General features: G+C 37.6%; 1 protein-coding gene across 26 annotated transcripts in view; it reads left to right on the forward strand.

The window, feature by feature from the left end:
- ank2b (ankyrin 2b, neuronal) overlaps positions 1-20,582 on the forward strand; it is a 206,942-nt gene that overhangs the window by 85,716 nt on the left and 100,644 nt on the right. For 17 of the 26 annotated variants that reach the window (XM_008434870.2, XM_008434873.2, XM_008434863.2 and 14 more), the window contains exons 3-8: positions 1,002-1,100; positions 6,476-6,574; positions 6,715-6,813; positions 6,963-7,148; positions 10,606-10,641; positions 17,331-17,354. In XM_008434870.2, the coding sequence (XP_008433092.1) occupies positions 1,002-1,100; positions 6,476-6,574; positions 6,715-6,813; positions 6,963-7,148; positions 10,606-10,641; positions 17,331-17,354 (543 nt within the window). The remainder of the gene's footprint in view (positions 1-1,001; positions 1,101-6,475; positions 6,575-6,714; positions 6,814-6,962; positions 7,149-10,605; positions 10,642-17,330; positions 17,355-20,582) is intronic. The other 9 variants (XM_017310416.1, XM_017310417.1, XM_008434866.2 and 6 more) reach the window with 2 other exon arrangements.

Consider the following 20,582-nt stretch of genomic DNA (forward strand, 5'->3'; position numbering starts at 1 on the left):
CCCCGGAGGAGCTGGAAGAAGTGGCTGGGGAGAGGGAAGTCTGGGCCTCCCTTCTGAAGCTGCTGCCTCCGCGACCCGACGCCGGATAAGCGGAGGAAAATGGATGGATGGATGGATGGATAATTTACATGTTTATACTGGCCTTAGATATTCTTTTTATGATTATATCTTGGTCTCTACTGTCCATGTTTTGTTTTGTTCTTGTGGGTTTCTAACTACCTGAATAATTCTTAACAGTCAATAACAAAAGTTTACAGACTCTATTCAACTGAAACTTTACACCTCAGAGTTTATCTAAAAAGAAAAAAAAATCAGGGGAAGCTAGGGTGCTAAATGTTTTCAAAATGATTAGATACTCTAAAGCACTAAGCAAAAACGACACAAATAGATCTTCTGAATTAGGTGGATTCAGAAGAAATGACATTAATGTTGTATCACGCATCACAATCAGACTTTTTTAAATCACACTCCCTTTTTCTTATCCTTAGTATCATTTTTGTGTTTGTGTCATTTGTGAGCTGCTCCAGCATCACATGACACTGCTTTGCCCACTGAAGATACTAATAGAGGTCTTAAAAACTACTACAAGTTTGAAATCAATAAGATGTGCCCATTTCATTCTTTGTTTAAGGCTCTACAGGTCACAGATCAGTGCCAGTGCAATAACATTACAGTTCAGATATTATAGTTAGTGCATAACTGTGTGTGTGTATCTGCACACAGAATCACAAACACAGTCAACTATTTATAGCTTCATTCTCAGTAATCGCTCTGGTCCACTGCAGCATTACAAGGTTCCACATGTAATCTAACGTTGATAAGCAGCTCTTCACACTGGTCCTGTGCCCTAGAAAGATGGACAGAGATGACAATCATGCTTCTTTAATGATAGACTTAGAAGATAAGGTTGTAACTATTTTGTCCAAATGTGACAGTTTGTCTACATTCTCGTTGCCGTGTCTTACAACCTCAGCTCTGATATTTCTTTCTTTTATTCCAAGAATGGTCTGAATGCTCTGCATCTGGCTGCCAAGGAAGGTCATGTGGATCTGGTCCAGGAGCTGTTAGATCGGGGTGCATCTGTGGATTCATCCACAAAGGTAAGATATAATACATCCATGCATACCATCCAACATCAGCTGTAGTCGTTGTACATATTTACATATCCAGTCTTAACATGTGATATTGTTCTATAGATAAGCCACCTGTTTTCATTCACTGTTTCAACATAGCAGTAAACACGTTGTTGTCGGCTTGTCAGAAGCTCAGCTCTTTAGCCGAGCTTGACCTATAGCTCCATGACCGCTGATCTTTCCTCTGTGAGTCTGAAATCTGACACCAGACAGACAAGTCAGTCTTTATCGAGCTTCCTTTTTAAAAAACTTCTAGTGATGTTTAAACCAACTGTTGTTGCGCAACACCCCCTCCCCCTTCTCTCTCTCTCTCTCTCTCTCTCTCTCTCTCAAACTTCCCCTTCTCAGAGGAGGGAGATGAGCTACCAGCTCTCCATCTACCGGGTGAATTGAGTTTTCTAAATCTGATGGGATTTTACCCTGTCCACAACTGAAGTAAACTCTGTTTAAGCTGGCATCAAGAAAGACTAGCCTGGTTTCTAACGACCTCCATCCAGATGTCCCACCTTCTTCACCCTGTGAATTAGCCAGATTGAGCAGCCTGCAACCAACTAGYTTCACAGAGSTYACCTGTTAACGGTCGCTCTTTCTCTTTATTACAACTTGTTACTGAACCAGGTTGGTTTTAGTGACTCGGGCGAGTCCCAAGGGTGTTTTAGTTTTGGCTAAAAGCAACCTATAAAACTCTGTGGCCCCGGCTCTTCTTCAGCTGCAGAGTTCTTTGTCCATCTCCATCTTGGCTCCAAGCTGCCTGAAGGATCCAACCAACGATTCCTCTGTTGCACCCACCTTATAAAGGGTTTATCCACCTTTTGGTGCATTTGCATTGGTTAGCTCTGTTGCTGTGCCTCTCATTGGCTGACTGCTTGGACAGATGATCTCATATCCATCACCTTGGAGACCTTATGACCTGATCTCTGTTCCAATGATCCCCGAGTTGCTCAACAGTCGAACTACGTCTGTTTCCTGCCCAACCTTTTCTTAGGAAAGTTAAAGTTTAGCAATAAGGCCCTGGTCACTTCTGCTCTCCTATCAGTTCCTCTTTTCCCCTGACCTTTCACCTCCCATCTACCTTCAACACAACATCAGTGACCTTTAATTACAGTTWCACATTTTACACCTTTTCAAGTTCAATGTCAAAATCACATTTATAACCTTTTAGTTTCTCTAGTTTAGCATTCATTTATAATATTATAATAACCATAACTTATTAGTTACTCTTATTATAATCATAATGCGAGTTATTAGACACTTCTGAAAAGAAACCAAGAATAATCCATTATTCTAATTATCTGATATCATGTTACAGTTACTTGTTTTACTTCTAAGAATTTCCACAAGTGTAAGAGTAAGTTTAAATATTCTTATAATAAAACCAACATCAACCACTGGTTAAACCAATATTAATTATTGGCCCAATTATAAGTTATTATTATTAATGTAAGTATTTCACTCTGGGTTTTATCCAATTACTCAAAATGTTTAGATTTTATTCTTTAAACCTTTAATGCTTTAAAATAAGGAATGGTCTGAACTATTTTATACTCATGCAGGCTGGAAGCTTTCTTCCTCTTTCTTCAGGAAACCAGCTCTTCCTGTTCCATGACTCTCTTTCTGCCTGACTGTGATTTTTTATGATTAAATAGAAAAAGAAATTAAAGCAAAGTTTGCAGGACATAATAACAACCAGATTAATTTTATTACCGTCTGACTCTACTGTTGGGTCTTGATGTCACCTGTGTAATTATTTTTAAAGGTAACTTTATTCATAGTTATTATTAAACTAAAATCTCCAGCATGGGGAAGTGGCATGAGCTCGACTTTTCTTGACACAAACTATATTAAATTAAAAGAGATTTCCTCTGTAGTTATGACAGATGTTGTTCATTGAGAAAAACAAGTATTGCATGTTTCTACTCCCAAAACAGAGCTCCAGAGTAAAGGTGGAGGGTTAAAGGAAAATGATACGTAAAGTGGGGTCAGTGCCATGGGCCAAGCCCCTCCTCAGAGAATACCGGTGTTGCCATAAGCTGCAATAAGAGAAGGAATTACTTCCAGTTTGTCATGTTGCAACTAACCTTGGTGATGCTCCAAAGTGCAAGTGTTAGCAAACATTATGCCAGAAAGTATTTCTAAATGGAAGAGGAATTTTAAAGTTACACAAAAGATTACTGTGAGTATGTAGTCTTTTGTATATTCAACTGCAAACTTTTTGTCACTGTGTCTTATGACATGGACTGTTTGTGAGACATACTGTAAGTGGATTCTCTCCTTTTGGATTTGGTGAAGGTGTCATGGGAGTTTGATTTCCTATTCAGTTGTTGTGGAGACCTGGCAAAGACTCAGCCATGTCCTATGTCAGGGCCGTGCAGAGACCACTAAAGGGGCAGGTGTTCAAGCCCGCCTAGCTACCCCCCCCTGCATGTGCCTGTCCTGTGTGACATTCTGTGTAGTGTGCCACAGTCAGTTTAAGAGTTGTGCAGTCCCTATTTAAAACAATTATTTTAGTAATCAAGTAATCTATTCATTGTTCTGACGATTAATCAAGTAATCGACAAAAATATTGTAGTACTTGTATGCATCTGCTTATCTCTGCATCATTTCCCGTACTGACTAGGCTGATCTGAGTTTAAGTGTCTTACTGTTCATTTACTTCGTTAACAGAACTCTACATGCAGCGGTTGTGTGTTCTGGGGGGAATGTTTTTCTGTGTTAGTTCTTGATGCTCGCTGACTCTGGTGTGGACGTGTAAAGTTAGTCTACATCGGCGTTAGAGCACATAAACCATCCAGCTGTACTCCTGTTTGGTTATCTTCATTAAAAGAAGATCAACATTATTCCCTCCTGGAGTGGTTATTATCACGCACCTTTACAATCCATCCGTGGACACCGTTAACAATATTTAATAAAATAAAATACTGATAAATATTTGCATAACAGCAATATTAATATTGGATGTCATTATCAGCACAAATTCTCATATTTATGCATCCCTAACAATTATTTTTCTGAAGTTTAGAAAATGAACCTGTACCAACAGCTTATTTTTCAAGTTATTTTTTAATTATGCACTCACCGGCCACTTTAATAGGTACGCTTGCTAGTACTGGGTTGGACTCCCTTTTGTCTTCAGAACTGCCTTAATCTTTCGTGACTTAGATTCATTAATTACTTTATTCATTTTATTGTGGAACAACTACGGCGCTCTTGATCATTCCAAAATATTAATAATCTCTCAAACCTGAATATTTACAAAAGTCAAAATGATTTTTTACCTTTTTAGGACATCTTTGTGTGCACAATTATTGGGAAACTACTAATGTGCAGAATTATATTATTATAGTTATTATAAATTAACAGAAACTTTTTCTGCCTCACTTGTTTAATGCAGTCTGGAAAAGTGAGAATAATAAACATACTGTCATGATTGGTATTGTTGTAGTGGTGAGAATGAACGTGGAGACCCAGATGAAGGTGATGATTAATCTTTAATGATGGTGGTAAAAGAAACGGTAAAAGTCAGGCAGCACGGCAGGAACAATTAGCACACAGCTAATAACCGGTAGCTACTGACAACGTGAAACGGAGACACAAAAGCTTAGCGAACCAGGGCTATACAGTTTGACTGGAAAGCAGACAGACTGACACACGCAACTGACAAACGACGAGGATCTGATGAGGAACACAGACAACAGGTGGGACTAAATACACTGGGAGGGTAATCACAGGAACGAGACACAGCTGGGAACAAACAGGGAAGACAGGACAGAGACTCGGAAACAGGACTAAACACAGAAAATCCCAAAATAACTATACAGAAAAACACGGATCACAACACATACAACTCAAAATTGACAAACATTTCTGACATTTAAAAAATAAATCAGTGACCTTTACAGCCACCCTTCTTTTCCATAACACTTATAAGCCTTCCTTTCATGGAGTCCGTCAGTTTCTTGATCTGTTGACGATCAACTTCTCGTGCAGCAGCAGCCACAGCCTCCCAGACTGATCAGAGATGTGAACCGTTTTCCTTCACCATACATGTCCTGTTTAAGAAAGGCCCACATGTTCTCAATGGGGTTTAGGTGTGGTGAGGAAGGGGACCGCTTCATTATTCTCTTATCTTTAAGGCCTTCCATAGTGGAGTACTTTGATGCATGCGATGGAGCAATGTCCTGCAGAAAAATCATGGTCTTCTTGAAAGATACAGACTTTTTCCTGAACCACAGCTTGAAGAAAGTGTCTTCTAAAAACTGGCAGTAGATTTAGGACTTGATTTTGAGTCCAACTTCAACCCGAAAAGGTCCAACTAGCTCATCTTTAATAACACCAACCTATACCAGCGCCCTGCCTCCACCTTGTTAGTGTCTGATGTGAAGTGGAGCTCTGTGCCTATTACTGATCCAGCCACAGGTCCATCCATCTGGTCCATCAAGACTCATTCTCATCTCACCAATCCATAGGACCTTTGAAAAATCTGTCTCCAGATCTGTCTTGGCCCAGTCTTGATGTTCCGACTTATGTGTCTTGTTCGATGGGGGTCGGGTTTCAGCGTTCCTTATCTTGGCCATGTCTCTGAACATCTTGTACTTCTGGGTACTGCAGGTAGGTTTCAGTTCTGGAAAATGACAGGACTGGAAGACAATGGGTTCCTGTAGCTTCACGTTTGATTCTTCTCAACTCTTCGGCAGTTTAATTTCCATCTTTTTTTCTCAACACGTTTCTTGCGAACCTGTTAGCTATTTGCAGCAAATCGTTTGATAGTTGTGTGATCACGACCCAATATCTTAGTAATTTCAAGCGTGCTGCATCCCTCTGAAAGGCCTTTTACAATTTTGAACTTTTCAGACTCACTTAAATCTCTTTATTGGCTCATTTTGCCTGAGGAAAATAAGCTGCCTAATAATGATACACATCTTGATATAGGATGTTGATCTTCTTAGCCCCACCCTCCCTCACTAAACAAATACACATCAGCTGATATGTTTAGATTCAACAAGCATTCAAGTTTATACAGCCTGGAATTGGAAAATATGCATACAAATGATGATATGGCCCATACTGAAACTTGCCTAATAATTATGCACACAGTGTACTTACAGAGCATACAGTTTTGCCTTTTGGCTGTTAAAATAATCAAAAATAATTTGAATAATAGAACTTGAGAAGAGGCATCTAACTGTGTGGAAGAGAAAGCCTTCTCTGCGTCCTACTCTTGTTGCCTTGACCAGTACTCATTGATGTGCTTCTTATTAACATTTGCTGCATTCATCAATTAATGTTCATTTGAAGTCAGGAAAAAAAATCCTTCTCACCTGAACCTGTTTCCTGTTTTTCAGAAAGGAAACACAGCCCTGCACATTTCATCTCTGGCTGGTCAGGCAGAAGTTGTGAAGATCCTGACCAAACGAGGAGCTGACATCAATTCACAGTCTCAGGTAAACCCCTGTTCTCATCTTCCACAGCTGTTGATTACATTTCTCTCTCGAGCCAGGTCCTTACTGCTGTAACTTTTTTGAGAATTACTAAATAATGGTGTAAGACCTTACGAGTAACAATTAGGTTTGGAATTGTCCAGAATGGATTCACTCCTCTCTACATGGCAGCCCAGGAGAATCACATGGATGTGGTTCGCTACTTGCTTGAGAATGGAGGCAACCAGAGCATTGCAACAGAAGTGAGTAATCTGAGGTTCCTCCTTTTGCCAAATGTTAAAACCACCATCACTTTTTGTGGATATTTTATTAATCATATTCCTTGTAAGTATTGGGCATATATACGTGGTAAGTAACCATCAAATTTTTTTCTCTGTCTTCCCTCATTTAGGATGGTTTTACACCCCTGGCAATTGCCCTCCAGCAGGGACACAACCAGGTGGTCTCCATCTTACTGGAAAACGATACCAAAGGCAAAGTTCGCCTGCCCGCCTTGCACATTGCCGCACGCAAGGATGATACCAAATCAGCCGCCCTGCTACTTCAGAATGATCACAATGCCGATGTCCAGTCGAAGGTATGGCCGTTGTTCATTGTGATAACTTAGGCTTGGCATGTGTGAAAGTATAGTAGCTCATGTGGTACTTGGTGCTTTTGTCAGTGTTTTATATGGAGGGTAGATAGAGCTAAATAAAATATGCAGAGCTATTATGTTGAAAGGAGCTGTTTGAGACGTTCCTGGTTTTACATCTGGTAGCCAGTAGGGGAATCATGGACCATTGTGAGGTAGTGCTAGCAGCTTTAGCTCACTAACAGTAGGAGTTCACCACATAAGTGATAACTATTTTCCTTCATCTATCAAACTGTGGTCGGTATCTGGATAAGCTCTGCTGATGGTCAATAATCTTATCGTTCTGTTGTCTTAAAAAAAGCTCTTCAGAATCAAATTCAATCAATCACTTTATTTTGGTAAATTGTCCACACTAAACACAGGACACAAAAAACAAAACAACAATAAACAAACCCATAATTGACCAAGAAAGGAATAGGCTGAAGCCAAGCGTCAAGTCAAGCTTATTCTTGCCTACCCTATTTTATACCCAACAACCTATCAAGGTATCTTCGCAATACATATATAAGATGTTATCATTTTACATTTTAGAGCTCTTTTAAAGCTCACCAAGAAAGGACATAACTTAAAATCATCATTCAATTCATTCCACAGTTTCACACCAATAACTGAAACGCATCTAGACTTTATCTGGCTCTTCTGTTTTGCACATTGAAATATAAACAAACCTCGCAAATTATATTTATTCTCTCTCAATTTAAATAATTTCTGAATACCAGAAGGAAGACTTTTGTTCAATGCTTTATACATTATTTCTAGTATTTTTATATAAACAATATCTTGTTAATATTGTTAATATATTACTTTGAAAGAAGAGTTTATCAGTTGGTTCACAGTATCCCGCCTTATTAATAAGCCTTATAGTTTTTTTTTGCAACTTAACTAATACATCAGTGTTTGTTTTACTTGTATTTCCCCAGATTTCTGAGCAATAAGACAAATAAGGCATAACCAAAGAGGAAAATATAGTATGCAGGCCTTTAACACAGTGTTTCTCAACCTTTTTTGGGCCAGCGCCCCCCCAGCCTTTATCCAGGTCCCTCACCGCCCCCACCAAAGAATTTGTAGGCTACTTTGCACTGATCATTATTTTATTATTAATATTACTATCACTATTATAGATGTTTTGATTTTTTATGCTTGTTTCTGTTTTTATCATCAAAAATAATTTCCCAGAGAACAAAAAGTCATGGGAATAGAAATTATTTTCACAGGCGTTTAAGAAAAATGCAATGAACATTCAAGTTTAAACAACGGAAACAATTTCTGCATTCTAATTATTGAAATTTAAAAGTGCTGTGTTGTTCAATCACCCCGTTTCATACCGGACCACTTACAGCTCCGTGTTAACGCTATAAAATGAACGCTCTCTATCGTGGTATCACCATGGAGGGATTTCTTTATTTAAATGGGTTCATTTTTCAGAGGGATACAAAGTGAGGGTATTGTGATTTTAGCTACCATTAGCAGGAGAACGGAGCTGCGCCATGAAGCTAACAGAAGCTAACAAACACTGAATAGAAGAAGAGCTGCCATCGATACAGTTGCAGCCAAGCATGATTTAATGTTACACAATACAGTTTTACCAAGTTGCTCAAAGTCTAAACTGGTATTGTTGTGCATTTAAGGTGTAAAGTTTACCTTCGACCAAACGCCCCCCAAAGGCATCCCAGCGCCCCCCTTTTGCAAAAATGTCCGCCAGCGCCCCYTGCCGTTCTCTGAACGCCCCCTGGGGGGCGGTACCGCCCACATTGAGAACCGCTACTTTAACATTTACTAGATCTATAAATCTTTGTTATACTGAAGATTTGATTAACTTTTGTGGGTGCATCATAGCTGAATAGTGATGATAATCCCCATGTTTTCCTTCTTACCCACAGTGATGCTGAGGAATGACCCTTTATAGGGGCTTGATAGTTTCGTTAAAACTGTAAAAGATCACCCAAATTTTCTACTAGGGCTTAACTAGGTCTAACCCAGTTTTGTTTGGGATCACAGTAATGAGATTACTTGTACCTACAGTGATCATTATCTGCAGTCTTCATCATATATAGTTGTAGCCAGAGGGAAATGGGTATTATGCTATAGTTTGTTTGATTTTTTTGTATGAATGTAATCTCTCATCTTAAAAAATTATTTTCATAAGAACGTAAATATGACTGCAAAAGCAAGCCTGTCTATCTTGTCCTTCCACAACTCTACCAACTGAGCTGGTTACGTCTCGTGTCAGTGTGTACTTCCATCAGTGAAGCTGACATTGCAGACACAGATTCATATTTGATTTGCTCGTCATCCCTGGATGGATCATTCAGCATGCTAAAAACATGAACAAATTAAGTTTCATTTGTAGGTTTAGCATTATGCAATTCTAAAATTATTATTAAAAAGGTGTAACTACCAACAACATTAAAACCAAGTGAAACAAACAAAAATAGGTTTTAGAGTTCCTGAGTTGAGAATTAGCTTTACCGAGAGCAACAGCAGCAGGGTTGGTTATAATGCTAACATCATCCCCTACTTCACACCAACTCACAAACTCCACTCAGTGGCAAACTCTTGGCACCTTTCAGAGATACTTCAACTTTCCACAGCATATTATTGCCTTCCATTTCACATAATGAGGTTTGCACAACTCATACAGATCCTGACTTAAAGGTGTTTTTGAAAAAGTACACTCATCTCTAATGGGGTCATACAAGGGAACCTTTAAAGTGTCACTCAAGACGCACAATCAGCTCTGTTTGCACCTATTAGTTGCAAATAAGATCTTTGCTACATGAGTTGGTACTCACATGACTGCAGACCATCCAAGAGGGAAAACAACTTTGATCTAAAAAGTTCTTGTTTCTTACAACTGCAATGTGTTTGAGCAGCATTCATTAAGCCATTAGAACTTAAATGAAACCACAGGATGTAATCAGACTGAAGATATTTAGTAATCATTGTTTCTTGTCGTTGCAAACACATTTCTTTTTCCTTTCATATCAGTTCAACCCAGGCCAAACGTGAACTGATTGATTCTTTCTGTTATGACAAAGTGTTGAATCATAAACAGAATGTATTTGAAATTAGCATATTATCCAGATACTAATCACAGCATGTTTAAATAGTATAACCAAGGTTTCTATACTTAGTTAATTCCAGCACCTCTAATTTGTTGTGATGTAGTTTTTGACACAAATCTGCTTAAATGTGTGTAGCGTCTGGTTTCCCATCAGCCTCTATGCATCTCTTTCTCCGTTTCTGTCACTCAGTGTCGCTGTGCCTGCCACGTCACTCCTGGTCCTGCCACTAACCGGGTCTCTCCTTCTTTTCCTTTTTCTCTCTTTAAATGCTCCCTTTCACACACTTCCCCTCATCACCTCTTCCTCCCTTTCCTCGCTGCACCGATGTCTAAATGTAGCAATGTCCAGTGCATGGAGTGTGCCACTGTCTGCAGGTTGTATCTAAGGCTGCATGCTAACAGCTGGGGACAAATAATCCTAACGAATGTTTTGGACCATCAGCTAGGGGTGGAGGGGTTAGGAAGACAACCTGAAGTTGATGGGGCTTTACTTACCAGTTAATGGAACAAGAATGTCATATTTTTTTAGTTGGGACTTTTTTTGTGGTTTGAAGTCACGTGGCTAGAAGAGGGTTTATATCAGTACCCACATGTCCATTCAGTCTTTCTACATTGAAGCACCTCATAAATTCCTGCTGAAAAACAAGTTCTTTACATTACAGTTATTGACAGTAATCATAAAAAAATTGCTCTATTTACTTCAGTTACCAAAAAAATCCTAAGATAATTCATTTATTTTGTTTGAAAAAACAAATTTAACAATTAGTTACTAAAGCTAAAAATAAAAAACAAACTAAAAACAAATTAAAACAAAAAAAATTATTAAATTAAAAACTGTCTAATTTGTAAATACGTATTTCTTCTTTATTATTTGTTCTCATAGCCTCTTTGAAATATTGACCACAGCTTAGAAAACAGTCTGAAAGGAAATCAATGTGATGTTTCCTTTAAGTGGGTTGAAAAATCTACTGTTTTCTACTTTGTTTCAGTATTTATTTTAGCCCAAATTCAAAGAAATGAGAACATGTAAAACAAATAATATGCATGTATTAAAAAACCTGTTCTGAAAAAAGTTTACAAAAAACAAAGTTTCATCTTACAGTTTGAAATCAATCCTACATTTATAGTTTTAATCTACAAAGATTAAAACTATAAATGTGTTACTTCTCATCTTGAAGTTGTAGAATCTTTTTATCCAAAGCCAGTGCAGTAACCAGAGTGATACCAGCCAGCCAGGTTGCTTATTTAGCAACTCAACACTAATTGTAGATGCTTTTCTATCACATCCTGTCAGTGTTGCGTTTTAGTAATAATACTTCATAAAGCCAGTTATTTCCCAGAATTTATCATTTACTTTAGTGAACGTTCTTTCCTGTAACAGAGAATTCACAGGATAGAATAGAATAGAAATAGCTTTTATTCTATTTTAGATGGCAAATTCAGGTATAACAGCATCAAAGATATGGGCAAGTCGAATCATGTAGGTTTCACAAAAAGATTGACAAATAGATAGGGGTGATTCTTTTTATGCGGCAACATTTCGGCCTCAGGATTTTTGAAAAAAAAAGTATTAATGTTTTAAGTTTAAATATTTTGTTACAACACTGACATGGTAACAATAAGAAATGAATAATGTGCAAGCTCAGGATTGGATAAATTAATAATTACATGTGTTTTTTTTCACCATTGTCTCTGAATGTGTTCCACCTGTTATGAACATTTACATATAGACCACAAATAGTTAAACATTTAAATTTTGAAAAATAATGACTTTTTCTTAAAAAGGGACACACTCTTATATAATATGTTTTATTCTTGAAATTGTAACACATCATGAAGTTACGAATCATTTATGACTGTATTGTAAAGAAAAAACTGTATTTTTTAACTCATTATTACTGACAGCATTGAAAACATTGGTAATTTTAAAAACGTATACCAATACGTCTTCAATTGGTCTTCAACTCCCAACATGGCACAGAAAAATTCACAGTACTTAATGTTTCTGTAACAATATTTAATAAAAACATGTGTGGAATGGAACATAACAGGGTGGAAAATCAAAGTCTTTGATTCTAAAATCTGATGATTTTCATTATTAGTTGCAGGATTGGCTCTTTCAAGTCAAAGTACAGGTGGAGTGTTTGTCCTGGTTCTATTTGGGAAAACAGGTGATATCCCTGTAGTGGATTTTCTCAGGACAGGAACTCATTGTTCCCCTCAGGAGTCAATGGGGGCAACTAGTGAAATGAAAACAGACAAATGGCAAAGACATCTGATAAAACCTTGACTTAAAATTATTACTTTTCACCCTAAGTTCTACCTTATTTGGTTCATGAACATAACAGGGTGGAACTTTCTAACTAATCTACCTGAAGCTCTTCATGTGGTCAACATTTAGCTAGTTAACCTTCAACAGAATAACAAAACTTTAATGACTAAATCTAATATAATGTTTTTTAAATTCTACTGAATAAACATTTTCCACAATCTTTCCTAACAGGGTGGAACTTTAAGCTTTACAAGTTTAACATATTTGAGATAATAAAAAGTACAGAGATGGTGACAGTTGAAGCTACTTTGTTTTCCATGGTTGAATTTACTTCAAAACTAATTTATGTCACTTACATTAAATTATTTTTATGGAATTTTAGACTTTTTGAAGGCAGAAATGAAACATCATAACAAGGGTTGAAAGTTAGTACTGGGCAGTGGTGGAGAAAGTACTCAAAAAATGTACTTAAGTAAAAGTACAAATACACAGACAAAAATTTACTCAAGTAAAAGTCAAAGTACCATATTAACATTTTACTTAAGTAAAAGTAAAAAAGTACTGGTTTTTAAAAATACTTAAGTATTAAAAGTAAAAATACTTGCTGAATGCATTACCTAATCACTAATATCATTAAGTGTCCCGATCATATGATCATATGCCACTGAACCCAAGACCAAATCAAAACCAGCACCCCGTGCTACATGACAATAACATTTAGTGCACCTATCAAAACTGCTTCTAAAATTGATCTGAAATATTCACTTTCCCATAAAAACACCTGGATATGAAATACTTAGAGCTGAAATAAATGTAACCAGTATCAATTCAAACTCTTCTTCATTCTGTTTTGCTTTCATCTCTGTGCCACAATACACAGAGGTCTCCTGCCATCCCTAAARAAATAACRCCCTGKGCGGTTGCCCATATTGCCAATGTCAGAAATAATAATTGTCTGCACCATTAAACATAGCAATTAACAACGCTCAACTATGAACACTGTCCAAGACCCAATAAGCAACAAGTAACCAAGCAGGAGGAGCACCGTGACTGTTCTCACCCTCCCTCCTGCTGCAACGTCTGCCACCATGACAGGTGACGAAAACAGAGCAAAAAGACAAAAAGAGCAACGAGACTTGGATGTAACGAGTAACGGACAGTTTTGTAGAAATGTAGTGAAGTAGAAAGTACAGATACTTACTGTAAAATGTAGTGGAGTAAAAGTAGAAAGTATCCATTATTAAATCTACTTAAGTAAAGTACAGATACACGAAAATTGTACTTAAGTACAGTAACGAAGTACTTGTACTTCGTTACTTCCCACCACTGGTACTGGGGCATGTATAATATGAAGAAAATATCAAATGAGAAAATAGTTTCAGTAGATTCAATTGCATATTAAAATAAGGTTTAGTCCAGTCAATCAATTTATTGAAGAAAAACATAAATATATATATATATATATATTATAGTTTAAATGTCATGAGGAAGTCTATTACGCTGCACTGGGGACACATGAAAGTGAACATGTCAGTCACCAAAAAGGTGTGTAAAGAACAAAATAATATTTAAAAGGCATTTCATTTATATTTGAATAATGGCAAACATCTAAATATATAATTCAAATACTTTGTTGTAAATATTTTGCACATTTTACAAAAATAATTGTAAGCAAAACATGGGGACATGGAATGTTGCCGCAAAAAAAGAATCACCCATTATAGACAAATAGTAAGTACAATAAAGTAAAGTGAGGACAAGTTTACATCATAAAAAATAACATATTGACCCTTTGCATCTACGTCACTTAATTATTCAAGGCGCCATGATGTACGCATTGGAAGTGAGAGATGGGCAGAACAGAGCAATTAAACTTGTTTTTCCAAGTTGTTTTTGCCAGTTTATTCATGGCTTCTTCTAGTTCAAGTCAAGCTAATTTGTCTGTAAACATAACACACCTACTAGGGGCTTGTAGACGGCAATATTTACAAAAGTTGAAAATAGCTAGCTTAGAAATTGACCCATGCCTCCTCTCTCCTGACGTGTTGATCAAATTACTGACTTTGCCTGAATTCATACCACATGATTTAGAGTGAGAACAGAAAGTATTCAACCCCCTTTAATTTTTCTACTTTTTGTTTCATTGCAGCTGTTTGCTAAAATCAAAAAAGTTCATATTATTTCTCATGTATCCGATCTTGACAGAAAAAAAAAATTAATTAAAAAAGAAAAAGTGAAATATCACATGGTCATAAGTATTCAGACCCTTTGCTGTGACACTCATATTTAACTCTTGCTGTCCATTTGTTCTGATCCTCCTTGAGATGGTTCTACTCTTTCATTGGAGTCTAGCTGTGTTTAATTAATCTGAATGGACTTGATTAGGAAAAGCACACACCTGTCTATATAAGACCTCACAGCTCACAGTGCAGGTCAGAGCAAATGAGAATCATGAGGTGGAAGGAACTGCCCAAGGAGCTTAGAGACAGAATTGTGGAAAGGCACAGATCAGGCCAAGGTTACAAAAGAAGTTTTGCAGTACTCAAGGTTCCTAAGAGTCCAGTGGCCTCCATAATCCTTGAATGGAAGAAGTTTGGGACGAGCAGATCTCTTCTTTAACCTGGCTGTCTAGCTAAATGGAGCAATCGCAGGAGAAGAGCGTTGGTGAGAGAGATAAAGAAGAGCCCAAAGATCACTACTGAGCTCCAGAGATGCAGTGGAGAAATGGGCAACAATCACTGCAGCTGCCAGTTGGGGCCTTCTGGCAGAGTGGCCCGACAGAAGCCTCTCCTCAGTGCAGACACTTTGGCATAAAGTTTGCCAAAAAACACATGAAAGACTCCCAGACTATGAGAAATAAGATTTTCTGGTCTGATGAGACCAAGATTGAACTTTTTGGTGTTCATTTTAAGCGGTATGTGTGGAGGAAACCAGGCACTGCTCATCACCTGCCCAATACAATCCCAACAGCAAAACTATGGGGGTGTTTTTCAGCTGCAGGGACAAGATGGCTGGTTACAGTTGAAGCAAAGATGCATGTGGCCAAGTACAGAGATAACCTGGAAGAAAACCTCTTCCAGGGAGCACGGGACCTCAGATGGGTCGAAGGTTCACTTTCCAACAAGACAATGACCCGAAGCACACAGCTAAAATAACAAAGGAGTGGCTTCGGAACAACTCTGTGAACATTCTTGACTGGCCCAGAGAGAGCCCCGACCTAAACCCAATTAAGCATCTCTGGAGAGACCTGAAAATGGCTTCACCAACGTTCACCATCCAACCTGACAGAACTGGAGAAGATCTGAAGAAAGAATGGCAGAGGATCCCCAAATCCAGGTGTGAAAAAGGGCGCTTCTAATCAACACTGAGCAAAGGGTCTGAATACTTAAGACCATGTGATATTTCAGTTTTTCTTTTTTATCAAATTTGCAAAAATGTCTACATTTTTGTTTTTTCTGTCAAGATATGAATTTTTTGGATTTTAGCAAATGGTTGCAATGAAACAGAGTGAAAATTTTAAAGGGATCTGAATACTTTTCATACTGACTGTATGTCATAAATGGCCTTTTCCCTTACACCATAGCAGCCTTAAAAACGTACAAAAGACTAGATGCTAACCTTTTTTTTTTTTTTTTGACGGTGCGGCATTGTCTCCATATTATTAAATGTTAGACGCATACCTTCTCCAAAAAGCAATATATGGTATCTTTCTAATCATACTCATTTTTAAAGTATATGAACGTTTGTTTTCTCATATTGTAAAACGTACTTGTTGCAAATCTGCGATTACACCGAGTCCTTAAGACTGACAGCTCCTATCCATTAACATGTCATTCCTCATTCAAAGTTATGCAATAAAATCACAAGATTGGTTTGCATCCTTGTCTCTGTGCAGCAAACTGCACAGGATCCTTTGACCATTTTTAAAGTGAAATCAACAAAAAGCGATATTAAATTACAGATGTGTGTTTTTCATGAGTGCATGGGCTGTTTTGACGTCTATCATGGCGCAGTGGCCAGAGTTCTGAAGAGCCTAACATCGCGTGCAAAAGGTCAATAGGTTAAATATTCCAGGAACTAGGGTATAATGAGTTGACCTCTAACCTGGTAGGAACTGCTGGATAGACAATCTTCACCCGCTTTAATATAAGAGCATAAATATAAAGAAGTAAAAAATTCTTAACAGTCGATAAGCAACACAAATGTCTAACTTTATTCAGCTGAAAGCTTGCAAAACAGCTAAGTAAATTAGTGCTTTCAAATTTATTCATAAAAATTAATTTAGGGGAAGTTAAGTGCACTAAATCTTTTCAAAGTTAACAAAAATGCTCAACAAAAAATTTGCGTTGCTAATAGCGCATTAGCAAAGAGTACCTAACTCTGGACTGCCTTGGTCCTTGAAGGTACACTGCAAGTTTGAGGAAAATCATCTTTGAGAAGTGGAAACGCAACCTGTAATTTTACATAGTTAATATGTTATATTAATATTCTTTATCATATTATATCATTCTATATTTAACTATTTGTAGCATTTTAATGTAGTACTAAAGTCTTTTCACTATAATATATGTTGGTGAGATAAATTTTGACTTAAATAATCTCAATCAATTTGAAAGACAAACCACATGATGCGTCTGAGACAGGGAATAAAATAAGCCACTCTAGCCACGTCACTGCCCAGATTAGAACATGGCTGCACAGCCTCCTCTCCTGTGCATGGACTATAGTGGAGTTATGTGTAAAACAAAGCTAACTGAACTGGTCTTTCCCTCCCTCATTCCCTCTGCAACAGATGATGGTCAATAGGACTACTGAGGTATACACATCCCCCTTTAATTCACACAGATTTGTTTCTTTATCATCCCTTTTTCTTTCTGTCCACCACCGTACCTTGTCATCGTAACCATCGTTTGGGTCATTTTATACTTTCTCTGTTTCAGTTGATTTGGTACAGTTTATTCAGATTCCACCCCGTATGGCTGACAGGAATGGCTGAAGTTGCTGTCCCCTGCACAGTCCAAATTTCATTACGTTGCATTAATATCACTGAATCTTTATTTTCCTTTATTATGTTTATTCCCCTGAGAAATTCATTTTCCATCTGGAATCCTCAGTGCATTTTTAAGTATCATAAGCATCTCTGAGTAGCATAATGAATTGAAATGAATGCACTTTCCTTCTGTGATGTCCTAATTTGATGCATATTGTGCCGATGCCTTCCTGAGAAAGCTGTGTGTTAGTCTGTTATATAAAGTAATAATGTCTGTTTCTGTTGGTGTTGCATGGTCTCCCTCGTCGCACTATTAACTAGTTGCTGAAGTTAAAATAGAAGCAATGTACTGACGCATGACTGATATAATATTACACAATGACCAAGGCTGCCAAAACGAATCTGAAATATCTTAAATTCAAACTTTATTTCCCAGCAGGGTTTGGTGAAAGACCATTTTAACTTGAGGTTAAAATGAAGAGTGAAGGGTCAGTTTCCCCTTCAAAGAATGAGAGTTTGTTCCAATAACTAGAGAAAGATTAATCTTTGTCTTTATTTTTATTCAAAGGCAAAAGCGTTTGAAGACCCATCTCACTGAACACAGTAGGAGAGTCCCGAACAACAAAGATCACATGATTATATAGTCACAGCAAAAAAGAACACACCCAAAGTCTGAACTTATCTCCATTGCTAGGTGGACAACAGATCTTTATCCACTGTCATACAACTACCCTTCACCTCATTGGTAAGGACGATTTTTAGTTAAGACTTTTTGTTGGAAACCCACACCCTACATGTATGACAGAAAATGAGAGCTGACGAGGATTCCAACCCCAACTTCTAGTTCTTTATCAGTCACTCATAGTTAATGTAATTTTATTTATATAGCACATTTTCAGCAACAAGGCAATACAAAGTGCTTTACAGGAATTAAAAGGAAATACAAACAAAATAACAAACCAAAGGAAAGAGCAAAATAAATAAAGAAAAAAAAGAAAAAGAAAAAGAATCTAATGTTGATCTAAAATAAGTAAACTAAGTGCTCATGTTCAGAGTTGCTAAGTATCCTCTGGTCTAATTCCATTTCTGTGTTGGAAGAACAGGAGTTTAAAAAGTAGTCTCAATCCAAAAGTGTCTCTGGGCTTCTGGTCTCTGCATCTAAATAGTGAGAACTCTACAGTTTCTGAAAAAATAAGCTAAAGAGTGACTAATCTAATTAATTTTGGGTTAAAAGTGAGTATTCCACCGTTTCTAAATAACTGATAATAATCTAAAGATGAATAGCTAAATTCTAAGCTTGTTCTAAGTCCCTTTCAGGGTTAAAAGTGAGTAGAAACAGTTTCTAACAAGTAGTAGTATAAAAAGTAACTAAATAGTGACTGTTCCTGTATTTCTGGATTCTAAGTTTGTTGTAATTCTAATTCTAATTCCTTTTCTGGGCTGTAGCAGTATGAGTCTCTGCATAAAAGTTATCTAGGAAGTATAATGTTGATCTAAATCATGCGTACTCCACAATTTCTGATATTACTAATAAACTAAAATAATCTAAAATAATCCTTTTCTGGGTTAAAAGTGAGTACTCCACAGTTTCTAACAAAATAAAAAATAAAGAGAAAAGGACACATTAGGGCAAATGGCAGCATTCAGACAAAACAAAGGGCAAAACAAAGCATGAGTGAAGGCGGTGACATCACAGAGCCATGAAACCACGTTGCTCGGCCTCCTGGCAGAAGTCTGATAGAGGTGTTGTTATCAAGGCATGATGTCCTTGGGAGCGMTCAGCTCCACAGCTCCATGGATACAGGGGAGGGTGAGACGGGAAAGAGCGTTGTGTTTACATATCTTCAAGGAGATTGGAATTATGCAGCCCTTCCAAGGCCACACAGGGAAAGCCAATTCAGAAGCAGAMTGTCTTAGGTYGGGAAGATTATAAATTTCAATCTTCCCTAAAGTCTCTCTGATACATCACAGTTCCCAATTATCCAAATTAGTTTGGTCGTTCCACTGAACCAAAACTAGCAACTTCTCCAAGATCGATTCCAACTCGTTAGTGAGTTTTAGATTCCTCAGCTGGGCTGTGAGTCTCAGCAAGACTCGCATCCAACTTTCGTCTCTGTCCACCAACAGTCTGAGTGTTCGCTTGTTCGGCCAAGTCCGTCATAAATTTGTCAATAATCCAGGAATCCACAAGCTCCAAACAGCAGAAATCCTGTTATGAATAATCCAGGGTAAATCCCACCGGGTGTGTCCCTGCAGGACAAGAGGGCTCTCTTGTGCCCAGACTTCTCGTCAAGAAAATTTGATCAATTGCTTTGAGAGACTGGTTGACCAGATTAATAATTTGTTGATTTGGAGGATGTGCAAAGAAAGGCTCCAAAAATATAGAAAAAGACAGGACAAAAACAGAGCAGGCAATGGAGCAGGGAGGGAGCAGAGGGAAAAAGCGTCCGCCTTCATCGAGAGCAAGAGAGAAAGTATTCAGGCTCTCTCTCAGTTACAGGCTCTCTCGCACTTACACAGTAACAAACATTAAAGAAAAACATTTATATACACAAAACACTATTTATCCTTACTGAGATAAAATTAAAATGAAATAGGGGGTGCTGTGGTGGTCCAGGGGCAAAGCACGACCCACGTATTGAGGCCTTATTTGTCGTGGCGGTGGTTGCGGGTTTATTCCCGGCCTGGCAGCATTTGCCGCATGTTTTGTCCCTCTCATTACCCTGTTTCCTGTCAATCTACTTTCAAATAAAGACCACTAGAGCCAACAAAACCTTAAAAAAGAAAGAAAATTACCTAAAAGAGTTAAAATCAAATTTTTTATTACACTTAAGTTCATCCACACAACAATGAACTTTGTGTTTCATTCAGTATTTCAAAACACCAAATACTACCCATAAGCCATCAGAGTTCCCAGGCAGCAACAGACCAGCTGTCACTTGAAGGCAATTTTCAGCTAGCAGAAGTCATTAACGTGACTTTTTAGTTTATGTACAGCTAAACAAAATCTATAAAGTTATTTGTAATACTTAAATTGCACAACATGAATTCATT

Source organism: Poecilia reticulata, linkage group LG18 (genome assembly GCF_000633615.1).
Source record: "Poecilia reticulata strain Guanapo linkage group LG18, Guppy_female_1.0+MT, whole genome shotgun sequence".
NCBI lineage: Eukaryota > Metazoa > Chordata > Actinopteri > Cyprinodontiformes > Poeciliidae > Poecilia > Poecilia reticulata.